The sequence below is a fragment of the Pholis gunnellus genome (assembly GCF_910591455.1).
Source record: "Pholis gunnellus genome assembly, chromosome: 6".
NCBI lineage: Eukaryota > Metazoa > Chordata > Actinopteri > Perciformes > Pholidae > Pholis > Pholis gunnellus.
This window is the reverse complement of record NC_136532.1, coordinates 22318265-22332756: the sequence shown is the minus strand read 5'-3', so window position 1 is coordinate 22332756 and position 14492 is coordinate 22318265. Positions and strand designations below refer to the sequence as shown.

General features: G+C 43.6%; 3 protein-coding genes across 5 annotated transcripts; 1 reads left to right on the top strand and 2 right to left on the bottom strand.

Annotated features, from left to right (window-relative positions):
• Positions 1 to 225: 225 nt before the first annotated feature.
• LOC306697217 (gamma-crystallin M2-like) lies at positions 226 to 1285 on the bottom strand (the record flags this gene model as incomplete). Its single annotated transcript, XM_079160997.1, has 3 exons — positions 226 to 505; positions 611 to 853; positions 1253 to 1285. 3 exons carry the CDS (start codon positions 1283 to 1285, stop codon positions 227 to 229), a joined length of 555 nt encoding a protein of 184 aa, XP_079017123.1. The 3' UTR covers position 226.
• A 1448-nt stretch (positions 1286 to 2733) lies between these two features.
• On the top strand, positions 2734 to 7201 carry inpp5e (inositol polyphosphate-5-phosphatase E; the record flags this gene model as incomplete). Of its 3 annotated transcripts, none has more annotated exons than XM_079160451.1 (11): positions 2734 to 2799; positions 3383 to 4224; positions 4451 to 4574; positions 4670 to 4767; positions 4864 to 4988; positions 5215 to 5334; positions 5852 to 5959; positions 6366 to 6527; positions 6634 to 6749; positions 6848 to 6984; positions 7057 to 7201. In XM_079160451.1, the coding sequence occupies exons 2-11, from the start codon at positions 3452 to 3454 to the stop codon at positions 7199 to 7201; spliced, it is 1908 nt and encodes a 635-aa protein (XP_079016577.1). In that variant the 5' UTR covers positions 2734 to 2799; positions 3383 to 3451. The 3 variants fall into 3 exon arrangements, with proteins under 3 accessions (XP_079016577.1, XP_079016578.1, XP_079016579.1); XM_079160452.1 differs by lacking the exon at positions 2734 to 2799 and adding an exon at positions 2804 to 2888; XM_079160453.1 differs by lacking the exon at positions 2734 to 2799 and having other exon boundaries at positions 3275 to 4224.
• A 55-nt stretch (positions 7202 to 7256) lies between these two features.
• On the bottom strand, positions 7257 to 14012 carry pmpca (peptidase, mitochondrial processing subunit alpha). Its single transcript, XM_079160454.1, has 13 exons — positions 13960 to 14012; positions 12905 to 13107; positions 12724 to 12803; positions 12562 to 12644; positions 12352 to 12446; positions 12071 to 12171; positions 11097 to 11360; positions 10835 to 10927; positions 10610 to 10728; positions 9750 to 9840; positions 9481 to 9543; positions 9255 to 9399; positions 7257 to 9162 (listed from the first exon to the last, which is right to left on the bottom strand). Exons 1-13 carry the CDS (start codon positions 14004 to 14006, stop codon positions 8993 to 8995), a joined length of 1554 nt encoding a protein of 517 aa, XP_079016580.1. The 5' UTR covers positions 14007 to 14012; the 3' UTR covers positions 7257 to 8992.
• Positions 14013 to 14492: the final 480 nt, after the last annotated feature.

Genomic DNA, 14492 nt, shown 5'->3' with positions numbered 1-14492 from the left:
GTATCTGCCAAAAGATTGGAGATTGTGAAGTTGTTAATTATTCATATGGCGGGAAATAAGAATAAGAAGCAAATTATTTCATAAAAATTAGAAACTTTTCTCATTTTACAAGCATTCTCTTTGTGAATTCCCTGTAAGTTACAACCAGCAATAGAAGTCTGTGAAAGAAAGACTGAAACACAGCAGCAGTTTAGGTTATGACAGTTTTATTCAGTGCTAAGAGAGTCTAGTAGCAGGAGTCGGTGATGCGCTTCATGCTCATGAACCTCATGCCGCTACCGCCCATGTTCATGAAGTTCCTGTACTCGCCGGGCCTCACGTACATCATCCTGCCTCTGTACTGGGGCTGCTCGAACATCAGCCAGTGGCCCTCCATCACGTTGCAGGACATGCAGTTGGACATGCGGTAACGGTCCATGATGTTGTCGCAGTCGTCCATCAGCTCAGACATCTGACCTCCGAAGTTCTCCCTCTCGTAGATCTTCATCCTGTAGGATCCTCTGTGCTGTGATGCAGAAGACGGGTGGGTTTAACTCAGAACGTTTACAAAAAGAATTGCATTTTCTAGAGATGTCATCGAGAGCAAATCTAGCCAGGTGCAAGATCTTACCATGGGGATCATGCGGCAGGACCTGATGGTGTCGCTCATGCCCATCATGCTCATGTAGTCGGAGTACTCGCCCCTCCTCATGAAGTACTGGTTGCCCATGTAGTTGGAGCGGTCGTACACCATGAAGCAGCCTCTCTCCACCCTGCAGGACTGGCACCTGCTCAGGTAGGAGGACATGTCGGGGCAGTCGCTCATGCACTCGTAGGAGCGGCCCTGGAAGTTCTTCTCCTCGTAGAAGATGATCTGAGGGAGAAAGTGTTTGGTTGGCACATGTGAGGTATATGAGGGTTACAGGTGTCATATGTTCAAGCGGCACTTCTACATGTGTCTATTGACACATGTTGAAGATGCGGAGTAACAGTTTCTGTCCACTTGATGAATGTAAGTCCAATATGAACTCTTATTGTAACTCTATTTATGGTCTTCACCAACTTTTGAGGGAAATGTTCCGATCTTAAACCCTCCATATATTTATCAATTGGTCGCTAACTTGTTTTTAGAGCTTTTTCAATGAAAACAGCTGCCTGCTGCGGCAAAACATGACATTGTAAGAGCTGTCAGTGTGAACCAAAACAGTAAAAACGAGGGCCCAAAAACAAAAACAATGAACTCAAAGACCCTTTAAAGCTTAAAAGAGCTTACCTTGTTCATTGTGTTCATTCCGGTGGAAGTCATTTTGCTGGTTGGTGGGCTGCTGCTGCTGGTGGTCTTGCTGCTGCTCTTGCACCGAACTGTAACTCTATCTGATTTAACCCTTTGCTTTTATACCTGACTCACAGACTGGCCCTTTTGTCTAAACCCCCTGAGCCAGCAACAGTGCCATAGAAATGTACAGAATATGGAGGGATTGTCCACATTTACAGTGGCTGGCAGGCTCAGAAACCCTTTCAGCAGCTACAGAAAGGGTGAAAGGGTTAACAATTGCAGGTCACACCTTGACATTATGCTGTTTTGTCAGCAAGAACGTACTTTTTTTTTTAATCACATAGTGAGTCATTTGCAAAGTCACTGAATTTAGCTCGCAGTGGTGCATGTGGAAAGTTTTTGTATGTTCAATTTTGTAAGTTTCTGTTTTTGTAAGAAAAGTGTCCATTGTAAAAAGCACCGAGAAATCACAGATTTTGGTATTCTACCATTTTAAGACATTTTTGATGGGAAACAGGTTATTTTGTGATAATGAACATCCTACTTACTATGTGTTTGTAATATACAGTGAGTGTATCAGACCCTGTTCAAATGCTTTTTACAGTTTCTAGATACGGTTTGCTTATTGTAGCAATCCACATCGCTTTAATACATGTTTTAAATGGTAAGTTTAGTATTACCCATATGAAGGAGGAAATGTTGATCTATAAGGAAGCCAACCTTTGCAGATAATTAGCATAAGCCAAATGTTGTATAATTAAATGTAAAAACTCTAGATATAATACTTAACAGTATTATATACCTGGTATATACCTGGCTTTAGCCATTTAACAAATCTTTAAACTTTGACTTTTTGTATATTTACTCAAACAGTGACGCAGTAATTAAATCAATTCATCCTCCACCCTCTACATATCGTATAGTTATGTTTCATGTTTTTGTGTGTGTTTTTCTGAAGAAGCAAAATGGGCTACAAACTGCATTTTGTTGCACAACCCTGTTGTACAGTGACAATTTTCTTTGATAAACTGGCTTGTGTGGATGAGAATTTCACAAATGTTGTCCAATCAGAAGAAACAATGTCTCAATAGGAAGTTAAGCACATTGTCCTGTTCAGTTTTCTACATATCAATAATTATAACTTCATATTCACATTAGTTTATTTGACATTGCCACAATAGATTTTTTTGCATACAGTAATCACATAGTAATCAAGGATTTCAGGCACAAGAAAGGAACAATATCAAGCTGCAAAACAATATAATAGACACTTGTTGTTTCTCTTCTGCTAATGCAAAAAAAAAAAAAAAGGTTTAGGATTACTGGTACCATGAGGAGATAATGACGTTACAACATACAGACAGACTACGATCGTTTGAGTGGGGTGTACTTTCACCTCTCAACAGAGAGGGCGCTGTGACGAATGCTCTGCTCTCTGTCATGACTCTCTTGTCTTGGTAACAAAATCTGTTGTCAAACGTTGCTAAGGAAGTAACTGAGCTACTCTTAAATTAGCCGCTCTGAAACCAAACAGTACGCCAGAGGTAACTTTATTTCAACGTGATGACAATGACAGAGTTACATAAGACAGAAACTACCCACATTAGCCGTTTATTAATCCGGTCTTTTAAACGTATGCTTCAAACGTTAGCTGAGCTAGCATGTGACGTTATATCGCCTCTATAGCATGTTATAGCTAGCTTTTCTGACTACTGTAGGCTAGAAGTTTAGCTGAAGTTAGCATTGTAACGTCTGTTTATGTGTAAACGTGACGTGTTGTCTGGATGATAGGTTAGTTAGCTGAAATCACGGAGCTTTTGTTAAGTTATTGGATAACAACGCGACTCAGTCTCGGACTCTAGCTAATTTTTGAGCGCTAAGGCTAACATTTGCATAATAAGCTAGCTCACGCAGCTAGTATTTATTAACAGTAACTAAAGATAGTTAGATGGCACAATGCTATCCCTAACTAATGCTGCAAGTTTAACGACTGTGAACACTGTCTTCGACTGGAAATAAGCATGTTATATGTTATACAGCAAACCCTCTTTGTATGGTTTACGAGGCTAATATAGCTAATTTAAAGGCCAACATCTCACTGAATGATTTTCTGCCCTGTGTGTTCAGGTGCATGTCAGTGAGCGATGAGCGAGCTCCACCCACCTGATCGAAGCTGCTCTCAGACATGACAAGAGTATGACTGAGAATGGAGAGCACAGCCCGGTCCACCGGTCCCGTGAAGCTCCTGGTAAAGGAGGTTCAAAAGTCAAGACCTCCTCAGTAGATCCCAAATCCTGCAAGAACCACAATGAGGCCCTTAAACTCACTGCTAAAAAGGCAGAGGGAGAGATCAGTCCATACCAGCCTCGGCCACCCTCACTACCCAGGCTGTCAAAGTCCAGCAAAAGTGTCTCAGTGGAGGAGACCGTGAGAGCCAGGAGGCTGAGAAACAGCCAGGAGAGTCTGAGTGACCCGGTTGAGACGGGCTCCTCCACAGACTCGCTTAAAGAGGACCAAACAGCTCCAGGTGGGCTCGCTCCCATCCGGGCTGACCAGGACTCCGACGCGAGACTCCTCTCTGCTGTCACGACGGGACCCCCAGTCTTCCGGGACAGAGGTAGCAGTCTCTCCGAGTATGAAAGGAGGCCCCACAGTCAGCAGAGAGACCCCACGGACCACCGAGCGGGGCCCACCAAGCTGCGTCTGTCTCCGGTGCAGCCCACAGGGACGCTGCCCGCTCTGGAGAAGAGCTTTACGTCAACCACTTGGGGGGGGGCTGCTAATAGGATTGACAGGGATTGTTTGGATTACACCGTGTTGGCCAGAGAGAAACTCGGGGAGAGACTCCACAGGAACCTGAGCGACAGCCGGCTTCTGGAGAACATGGGGTCGGATAGTACCTCTGTCAACTCCATGAGGTCCACCTACAGCGTGCTCAGCCCCATCAGACCGCAGGACGTGAGGAACAGGTACAGTAAGCAATGGAGTATATCATCCCCAGGATAGAAGTGAAGGCTCTTTTGGAAGGCTTACTCTTCTCAGTGTCAGAGAGAAGGCTTTTTAAGACCGGTCTGTTTCAAGAGTACCTAAGATCGGTCTGAGGTCTGTCCAAGCTTCACCTACCTACGCCTTGTACCAAAAGAAAATTGCTCGAAAGAAAGTGCTGACGTTCCTTTCCGGTGTGTGTTTTCTCAGGAGCTTTCTGGAGGGCAGCATGATGGGGAGCGGTGCCTTGCTCGGGGCCGAGGAGCTGGACCGCCACTTCCCCGACAGGAGAATGGGCGTCTACGTAGCCACGTGGAACATGCAGGGAGAGAAGGTAGCGGAGGACATCGTGACCCAGCAGCATCTCCCAGACCAAGAACCATTTAAAGTCGTACTACTGAGTTGTAACCAAGTTTCTATCGTTTTCAGGGGCTTCCAACCAACTTAGATGATCTCCTCCTTCCAACGGACTCTGAATTTGCACAAGACTTTTATATTATTGGGGTCCAGGAGGGCTGTCCTGACAAGTGTGTTATGTTTTCCTTTGATTTTAATCATCTTCACAGAATTAAAGTGAGAATTATTGTAATTAATGGTGACTGTGACTGTTCATGTGTGTGCAGGAAGGAGTGGGAGACCCGTCTCCAGGAGACTCTGGGCCCTTACTACGTCATGCTCTATGCAGCATCACATGGGGTTTTGTATCTCACTGTATTTATCAGAAGAGACCTCATCTGGTTCTGCTCAGGTAATAAACTCGCTCCCTGCTTATATTATGTGTGTTTAGTGCAGATTATTGGAAGATGATTGAAATATATTTATGATTTTCTGGTACACAGTTAGTTTTTAGTTCATCTTTATTGTCCATCAAAGCATTTTGTTGTGGTGACATATTTATTTAATGGACACTGCACATGCTTTATGTTTGAGGCTCTGACACTGACCACAACATTGTGTGCTGTTGACTCACGCAGAGGTGGAGCATGCCACGGTCACGACCCGGATCATCTCTCAGATCAAGACCAAAGGGGCTGTGGGAATCGCCCTCACCTTTTTTGGAACTTCCTTCCTCTTCATCACATCCCATTTTACCTGTGAGTAGTTTCCCAGAAAGTCAGGGAGGCCGCAGACTGAAGCAGTGATTTATTTTAAATAGATAGATAGATAGATAGATAGATAGATAGATAGATAGATAGATAGATAGGTAGATGGATAGGTAGGTAGATAGATAGATGGATGGATGGATGGATAGATAGATAGATAGATAGATAGATAGATAGATAGATAGATAGATAGGTAGGTAGATGGATAGGTAGGTAGATAGATAGATAGATAGATAGATAGATAGATAGGACCAGTCGGACTAAAGTTTCAGAGGGATGATGCAACATAGAAGGGAAATTTGTCTCTTTGATACCTGAGAATAAACATTTCTACTTCTTCAGCAGACCGGCGTGTCCTCTGTAACTATTAAACACTGTCCAGACTTTCTATGATAGGCATGTTTTTGTTATAACACTCACCATAACTGCTTTATATTTGCATTTAAACTTTGCAGCGTTGGCCGCGAGGCAGTGTTCCACGTTTTCTAATTTCTGATTCTGCTTCCAGCCGGAGATGCCAAAGTTTACGAGAGAGTACTAGATTACAACAAGATCATCGAGGCTCTAGCTCTTCCCAAAGGCCTTCCAGACACCAACCCATATCGCTCCACAGCATGTAAGACTCCCTCATCTTGTGGCACAGACGTGACAAAATCAAAACGACTAGGACGGAGTCGTTTCAACATGATCAGACTTTAACAGATTGACCCGCTGCAGTCAGCCTCATATTCTGGGTTGAAATATCATCTTGTGGAACATTCTGGAAATGGGATAAATACTATTTTATAAAGTCATTTTCAAAAGACAAATGTGACTTAAACAAGGTATTCCTTCACTGGAAATGATGCATCTCTGCACAAATTGCTACTTCTTTTTCCCAAATAGTTTTTTAGCTGTTGCAATTATAACTGCAGAATAAAATGTATTGTTGTTCATGTACGGGACTTAGTTTTCAAGCCTTGGTGTCGATAAGAACAACGGCTGGTAGTCTGATGGTCACAGGATGTCATTTTTAATTGTAGCTGACGTCACCACAAGATTCGACCAGGTCTTCTGGTGCGGAGATTTTAACTTCCGGCTGTGCAAAGACCGGGTCGACGTGGAGGCCATCATGAACCGCACAGTGGGCGGCGACATGGGCCCTCTGTTGGAGCATGACCAGCTCTCCAAGGAGATGAAGGACGGTATGCTCGCATGTTCTCTGTGAAAACATTTCTTAAAGTTTATAGAACTAGGTCGATGTGTTTGATTAATTCTCCCCATGCGAATGTGCTGGTTTGTACCTTCCAGGTTCAATCTTTAAAGGTTTCCAAGAGGCACCGATACACTTCCTCCCCACATACAAGTTTGACATTGGCTGTGATATCTACGACACAACTTCTAAACAGAGAACGCCTTCGTACACAGTAAGAAAAAAGAAAGAATATCAAGCCTCCATAATAAGCCAAACATTCAGCATATTGTGGCTCTCAGCCGGGTTAAACCTCTCCGTGCGCGTTCACAGGACAGGATCTTGTTCAGGAGCCGGCAGGCTGATGACATAAAAGTGGTCAAGTACACCAGCTGCTCCAGCATCAAGACCTCAGACCACCGGCCCGTCGTCAGCGTCTTCCAGGTCAAACTCAGGCCAGGCAGAGACAAGTGAGTCCCACTGACCGTCATTTTATTTGGACTTCATAAGTCAGGTGTGTATCATTTGTCTGTGTTGTTTAGTATTCCACTGGGTGCGGGACAGTTCGACAGAGACGTGTACTTGGAGGGCATCAGGAGGAGGATCACCAGAGAGCTGAAGAGGAGGGAGGCCATGAAGAACCAAAGCAGCAGCAGCAGCAGCAGCAGCATCTGCACCATCTCCTGAACCCTTAAAAACAAACTCTCCAGACCGGAGTGGATTGAACTGTGCCAGAAACTGGAATGTAAAACCAGGCGGGCGGAGCAAAGGACCAAAAGGAAACCAGAGTTGTCTTAACTACCCAGAGCTGGTGGTGGTGACTGAGCAGAGTGCGCCCTCTGTTGGTCATTGTTGGGAACTGTCTGTGTGTGGCTGTACCTGAGGGGCAGGGACCTTGAGGTCAGACACAGAGGTTTGCAGACTCAGACTCAGTCTGGCCTTTATTTATTCAGCCCCCTTTACTCAAACATGACTGAGACTGGAGGAGGGGGCTGCTGCTGTGGTGGCTTACTCTTCAGTCACATGCTCCGGTGTGCACTGATCTAACGTTACTGCATTCATTCTCTTAATTTTCTCTTTTTAGGTGTTTCTGAAGCGTCAGGAACCACGATGTTACGTTTTCAGATGCCTTGTAAATGTGTCATCAAATATAAACATCAAATAATACAAACATAATTGCATTTTGGTGGCACATTGAGGTGCACTTTTTAATTTGATATAGGCGTCTGCCATTGGTCGATTCTCACTTGAACTTAGTTCTAAGCTCGTTTTGTAGGAGGGATTTACGCCTCAACGCTTCAGTCAGGAGGTTGTTACTTGTTACACGCTACTGTTGAATTTCAGGGAGAACAAATGTATTTGACAGCTTATGTTGAACTATTTTGCAGGAACTCACTAACTATAAAAACGATAATTTACACTTATCGCCTGTCACTACCTTTTCTCTTATTGGGCCAAGTGATCCTTTCCAACTTTAACTGTAACTCGATGCCTTACCTTTCATCTCCACTGCACATGTACGTACAGTACATGTACACTAATACTGTAATTAATAAGTAAGATACCATTTTAATGAAAAATGCATTCCCAGCATGAAGAATAGTCTGCTCTAAAAGTGCCTGTCAGTGTTGTTTTTATTTCCATAAGACCTTTTAACTTTATCTCCATATTTTTATAAGTCACTCTAATGTAACACAAAATAAAAGTTTGAAAACGTACTTGTTTGTCGGCTAAATTTTGTACAAAACCATTTATTTTATCCTGTTGATATATATATTTTAATTTGATAGGGCATCTACACAACCACAAAATACAAACAAATGACAGATTCCGATCTCTCTACACTCACTGCTACACGATGACAGAACACATGGTTTCAGTGTGGAGGACGAATTGGCTAGTTGGGAGGTTTATCACATTTATCCCCCAAAAACGCCAAGGATTTCTTTATTCATATTTCAACCATCACTTTGTGCAGATATCCTACGTTTCTGAAGAGACGGCTCAAGGTGCAGCTCTGAAATGTTTATGGAGCCGAGAAAAACGATACAGCTCAATGAAACCAGTTGAGACACTGCTGGGCATGTTAGCCGCTCCCTTCTCTTGCTTATATGCTACTTTACCTTCCCAGTGTAAGTGTCATTCATTCATAAACATAACAGGTTGGTATTTGGGGGTTTTGAAATGAAAAAATATAACACTTATATTTTGTCTTTTGGGGCGAATTGTTCCAAACTCCTGCAAACCACCCCAGTAAATAATGAAATGAGGCTTTCCTGCCCACAATCAATAAATACAGATACTCCCACTGTAGTTAGACAAAAAGGTTACCGAAGAGTCAAATGTAACGTTTCCTTTACAAAGACCCCTTCTCAGAGGTACAGCCCGGAGCCCGGGTATTAGTCCCCTCCCAGAGTGAGCTGTATCAAGTTCTGTGGTGGGAGGGAACACTAGTGTCCAGTATATTTACAGCGATGACTATCGGAAGAGGCGGTACATGCGGGGCAGACGTCCGTCCTTGCTGGACAGGGCGGCCTGGATGTGTTCGTACGAGGGCAGCTCCGTCAGGTCGCCCAGGGCTGCTACTGCAGGCTTACTGCGCAGCATCTTGGTGGTCACTCTCTTAATGTCACTGGCTGTCACGTTGCCTAGAAATGATTAGTGGACAAGTGAAAAAGAGAAATAAAACAAGTACCTCTAACAGGCATTTTACGAGCGCTGAATTCTGGTCAGTACTCACTTATTAGATCACACAGTTCGTGTGGCAGCTTTCTCTTTCCCGTAGAGAGAACCTGGCGGCCAACATCTTCAAAAATAACCGGCCTTGACTCGAGGTTCATCATCAACATGGACTTGAGCTGAGTCTTGGCCCTCTCCAGCTCCATCTAGACGTACGGGGGAGATGAGAATGAGAATGGTTCACCTCCATTGTTTCTTTGATCAATATCGCTTAACACAGCCATTACCTCTCCTGCGCTGCCTGCCATCTGAATGAACTCTCTGGTTATTATCTCCACCATTTCCCGCACCTGGAGACGGAATGGAACGATAAGAACACGAAGATCACAAAAGACCACATGGACAAACATTCACAACAGCAAGTTTTGAAAACAGAACATCATTTTGTAACCACGTTTTAGAGGGATATCTGCAGCATGATTGGTAATGAAAAGTGCTATTTGGTTCAAAGGGACAATAAGACATTTGAACGCTGCTGTGCTGAGCCGGTACCAACCTGTCTGGGGTCTGCACTGGCATGGATGCACAGCAGACCACTGTCCTCATAGCTGTGATGGTAGGAGGTGGCATTGTACATCCAATGATGCCTACAACGGACAAGGAAAACCACAAGACCATTAGTGAAACTGACTGGTTATATTAGTGACTGAACAATTAGGGATGTTCCTCACTACTAAAAAGAGCAGTCGACTAGTCTAAAAGTTAGAAAACACTCAAAATTGAGCACAATTTAATCTATAAAATGGAGTATATAATAGCCATTTGAAATCACATTTTTTAATAATCAAACCTGTATATGAAATGATGCTGACATCAATATTTATCTTTTCCGGACGCCCAGTAAGAATACAGCTCATGAACCCGGTGTGTGGTGTAATATTTGATAAAATGCCAGCGGGGGGGTGTGGTCTAAGAAGAGTCACCACTTCGTTGATACGCTACGCCGCTAACTTGAGTCTGTAGCATACATGCTAGCCGGCTAGCTAGCCGGTAAGCTAGTTTTTGTCAGGCGGCAACCTCCGGTACTGCCAAGGGAAGCCAATGTGGAAGCGTCTTAAACTGTGCATTCTCTCCACTGGCCAGCAGGGGGCGACTCCTCCGGTTGCAAGAAGAAGTCAGATTGTATGGAAGTCTATGAGAAAATGTCTCTACTTCTCACTTGATGTATTGCCTCAGTAAACATTGTGAACATGAGGTTATGGTCTCAAACGCTGCTGCAGGAAGAGCTGCAACAGCTGAGACAGCGCATGCAAATATCCATTAAAATGTGCGTAACCAACTAGTATTTCCGGTGGCGACTAGCGATGGAAGCAACGTTTAATCTACTAGTCGCGTTGATGTTTGTGAGACGCTCACCTGTTGAGCACGTTCAGGTAAAGGCGGGTGAACATGCCTTTCCCGGGTCCTCCTGCCGAAAAGGAGCCACCTCCACCCATCATCATGTTGAGCACCGCGAACGGGATGAAGTCGTCCTCCTGCGAAGAGACAACGTTTTATTTAATATTTGGGAGCTTGTAGCTAACATGCATCAGCCCGCTGAGTCGAGACTCTTCAGGACAGCCGGGCACCGTGAACACCCACCAGGAAGGAGCAGCTCTCCAGGCCGATCATGATGTGGGTGAGCTCTGGGATCGGGGTGGGGCCGAGGCTCACATCCGACATATCCTTCTCCATCTAACAGCATAAAAGAAGAGGTTATTATCCTTCTAGACGAACTGTAGCAACGCTAGTATCAGTATGACCCTTAAATAAGCCGCAGATACAACAGATGCCAAAGCGAGGTTTCCCTGAAGTCAACACACAGGACCATATCAGCTACAAACGATAAAAACCAATGACTCACCTTCACGATGCCACCAGTGTACTGAGCCACAGAGAGGTCCACGTTGGCCACAGCAGTCGCTCCCCACACCGGCTTCGCACCCAGCAGGTACTTCCTGGCACATTCGACCAGCTGCTCGTGCTCGATGCCCACGCCGGCTAGCACCATCCGCTCGGGACAGTAGTAGTTACGCAGGTAGTTGTGGAGCGCGCTCTTGTCGATCTTGTCCACGTTTTCTACGGGACAGAAGCGGGGCAGTCCGACCGTGTTGCCTCGATATGCGGCCTGGAAACAAACAATGAACAATACTCTTAGAACTTTAGCATAGTTCTAAGAACCGCCGTTTTTATTGTGTCCAGAGCGCAAGGACTAGGAGCGGTCGTAGTTCTCAGAGAGCTGTTTTAACTCCTGTTTCAGAGTAGATACTCTCCCATCACAAGAGGAACCATGAGTGACATAAGTGTACGATTAGTCGAACACATGAGCCAACAGGCAACCGCCATTTAAAAAAAATCTGTTAGCCATGTTAACAGAAAAATCCGGTTTCAGTTACTTTTTGTGAGGGTTGATCAGAAAGCAAATGATGACTACGAGGTATCTACAGCGATTGGATAGTTGAAATTAGGCTGAAAGGATTCCGTTATGATGATGGTTATAGTTTAGGTAATTCATTCACAATTGTACTAAATTATACTGAAAATATACCATTGTTTTGCTTGAAAAATCAAACATTTGTTTGCCGTTCATTTCATATTATTATGAAATCTTTTCTACAAGAAAGGTACAGCAGATAATAAATAGTCTGAGGAGATTTCTGGTAACATCTGGTGAGTATTGTCAGTTTTTTTGACATTATACATACTAAAAAAACTAATCAAAAAGCGTACTACTCGATCTTATTTTTTAATAATATCGATAACAGCCTCCGGGATAAATGTGTTCGCCGTCTCACAGGGAGCTGCTGCTGGAGGGTTTAAACACATGATGAGACTCACAGCGTGGATCATCTCAGTGAGTAACGGTTCAGGGTCTGGCCTCATGCTCAGATCTTCCAACTCAAAGCGTACGGCCATTCTGGTCATCTCGATCTCGTCATCTGCACGGAGACGAACACACACGATCTCAGGGCAGCAGGAGACACACAGACACTCGGCGCAGTTGCCGCTGATTTGTAAGTTAAGTTAAGAAGACAAGATAGTAATACTAACACATAATTAAAAAAATTAAAATGAATACTTAATACCAACACCAGTAACGGGGTGAAGAGAGGACTTACCCAGCAGGCGAGGCTGTAGAACGGCATCAGAGAGAAGACTGACCACCGTGTCCAGACCCTTCACTTCAGCAGACACAGCGTACATGGTGGTATCCCTGCACACCAAAATGAATCATGCATCACACGTACAACTCTATCTGCATACTCTCCAACAGAAAGGTAATAATACACAAACAGTTTTATAACCCAGACATTGTGCTGAAAGACTACCTCGATGTTTGGCAGTCACATATCCCTCCGTGTTTTTCCAACGTGAGGAGGATTTCATCTTTACTCCCGTACTGAGCTGTGGACTACAGATTTAAAACGTCATCTCACGTGCCTCAACATGCTTGACTTTTCTCTTTGTGGTCTTCACTGTGTTGTACTTACAGAAAAGGCGAGTTTCTCTACAAAGTGTGCTATCCCACTCGAGTACTTTGCTTCATGTCTGGATCCAGAATTTACTAAAACTAAAAAGAACAAAGAGAAACAAACACATTTTATCCACTTCAGCCAGATCCCGGAGACAAGTGGATATTATGAAGTGCATTTAATAACTGCTGTAACTTACTTCCAACTGTGCAGAACTGACCAAACTTGTTTTGGGAAGCGACTTTGAGGCCATTTTCTAGAGTAGTGATCTTGGTCTCATATTTCTCCAGACCATCCCCAGATGCGAATACAGGTTTGGGGATCCCAGGCAGCGGTTCAGAGAGGGAGATATTTGGGTACCGGCCACCGCTGCTGTACTTTCTGTAAGCTGCGATCCCGAACCTTTGAGAAAAACAAAGCAATGTTCTTTTAATGTATTCCTAGCGACGTGAGGCCAGTTGTGAAAACAGTGTTTGAATCCATAACTTGAGCAGAGATAGAACAATAGCCACACATTAAATATTTAGTGTGTGCTGTTTGAAACAATGCCTCAGGTCTTTGTCCCTGAAATTTAATGTTTTATTTCACTGTACATTTTTTACTTTTCCTACAGAAAATTAAAGAATTTAATTTAGAACTTAAAGGAATTCACCTTTAACTTGCCAACCATGTGTACTTCTTATATTGTTGTGCATTGTTCAGTCAAACGTGCAACATAAAAAGGAATAAACACCAGTTTATTAGGTACACCTAGCTCAAACTAATGTTGTCTTAATAAGATATATGTTATAATGTTAAATTTGTGTTGAGACTGTTTCAGATAGTTTAAATGGGGTGAACAAACCTCCCAGCTGTAGTTATGAGGAGAAACACAACCTTGAAACAAATATCACCTCTCTAAAACGGTATCAATTAAAGTGTAATAAACGGTAAAAGCACAGCTACATCACCTACACAATGTAACGTCTTTATCTCTACGGGCCACCTCTAAAACACCGGTGACTTTATTTAATCATGATGCAACATTAGCCATCCTGACAGCAAGACCACAGCTTCTTAGACGGCTAACACTTAGCATCGAGCTAACCGAGCGAGCTAATCGTGGTGAGGAGGACGTAGAGAAGTTATGACGCTGCAGTTGTCAGGGAGAGATTTGGCACCGACAACACTGAATGTACTGCTGACGTTGTTTCCCTGTTGTTAACGCGAGTCTGGCGCTGACTTAAGAGCATTTATTTTAAAAAACAAATCTACCTTTGAACACGACTCCAGGCTTTATATCTCGACATGCGAGTCGCCATCTTGGATCCTCTGTGACCAGACAGTAACCCGGATGATGATAAAAAGTTACCTGAAGCACTTCCGCCGCAAACTGCCCCCTACCCTTTCTGACTGTAAAGCACAAACAAACTACTATATTAACTTGTTTGACAATTGATTTTGCTATTTTTATAACCTTACAGAGTACTTTAAACTGTATTTGTAAATGGTTAAAATCTACCTTCATCAACCAAACCTCCAACTTAACACAGATTCTGACCTAAACGTGTTAAAACTGACAAACAAACCTATATAAAAGATCAAACATGGATCTCAGTGAGCCACAGAGTTGATGTGAACCAGAAAAATGCCGCGTCAAACTGTAACACTTCTCATGTTTTCATCCTCTGACTGTTTTTAAAGGCAGTCTGATCACTTCTGTGGGTTGGTAACAAACTCAAAGCTGTACTTTGAGCCATATGTTCACGCTCTAAATTCATGCCTTTATATATATATATATGTACAAG

Coding starts and splice junctions, on each gene's coding strand:
- pmpca (XM_079160454.1), bottom strand. CDS start 14,006: ATGGCGACTCGCATGTCGAGATATAAAGCCTGGAGTCGTGTTCAAAG. Junction 12,447..12,561: donor TGTGACTGCCAAACATCGAG/GTAGTCTTTCAG, acceptor TTTGGTGTGCAG/GGATACCACCATGTACGCTG. Junction 9,163..9,254: donor CGAACTGTGTGATCTAATAA/GTGAGTACTGAC, acceptor AATCATTTCTAG/GCAACGTGACAGCCAGTGAC.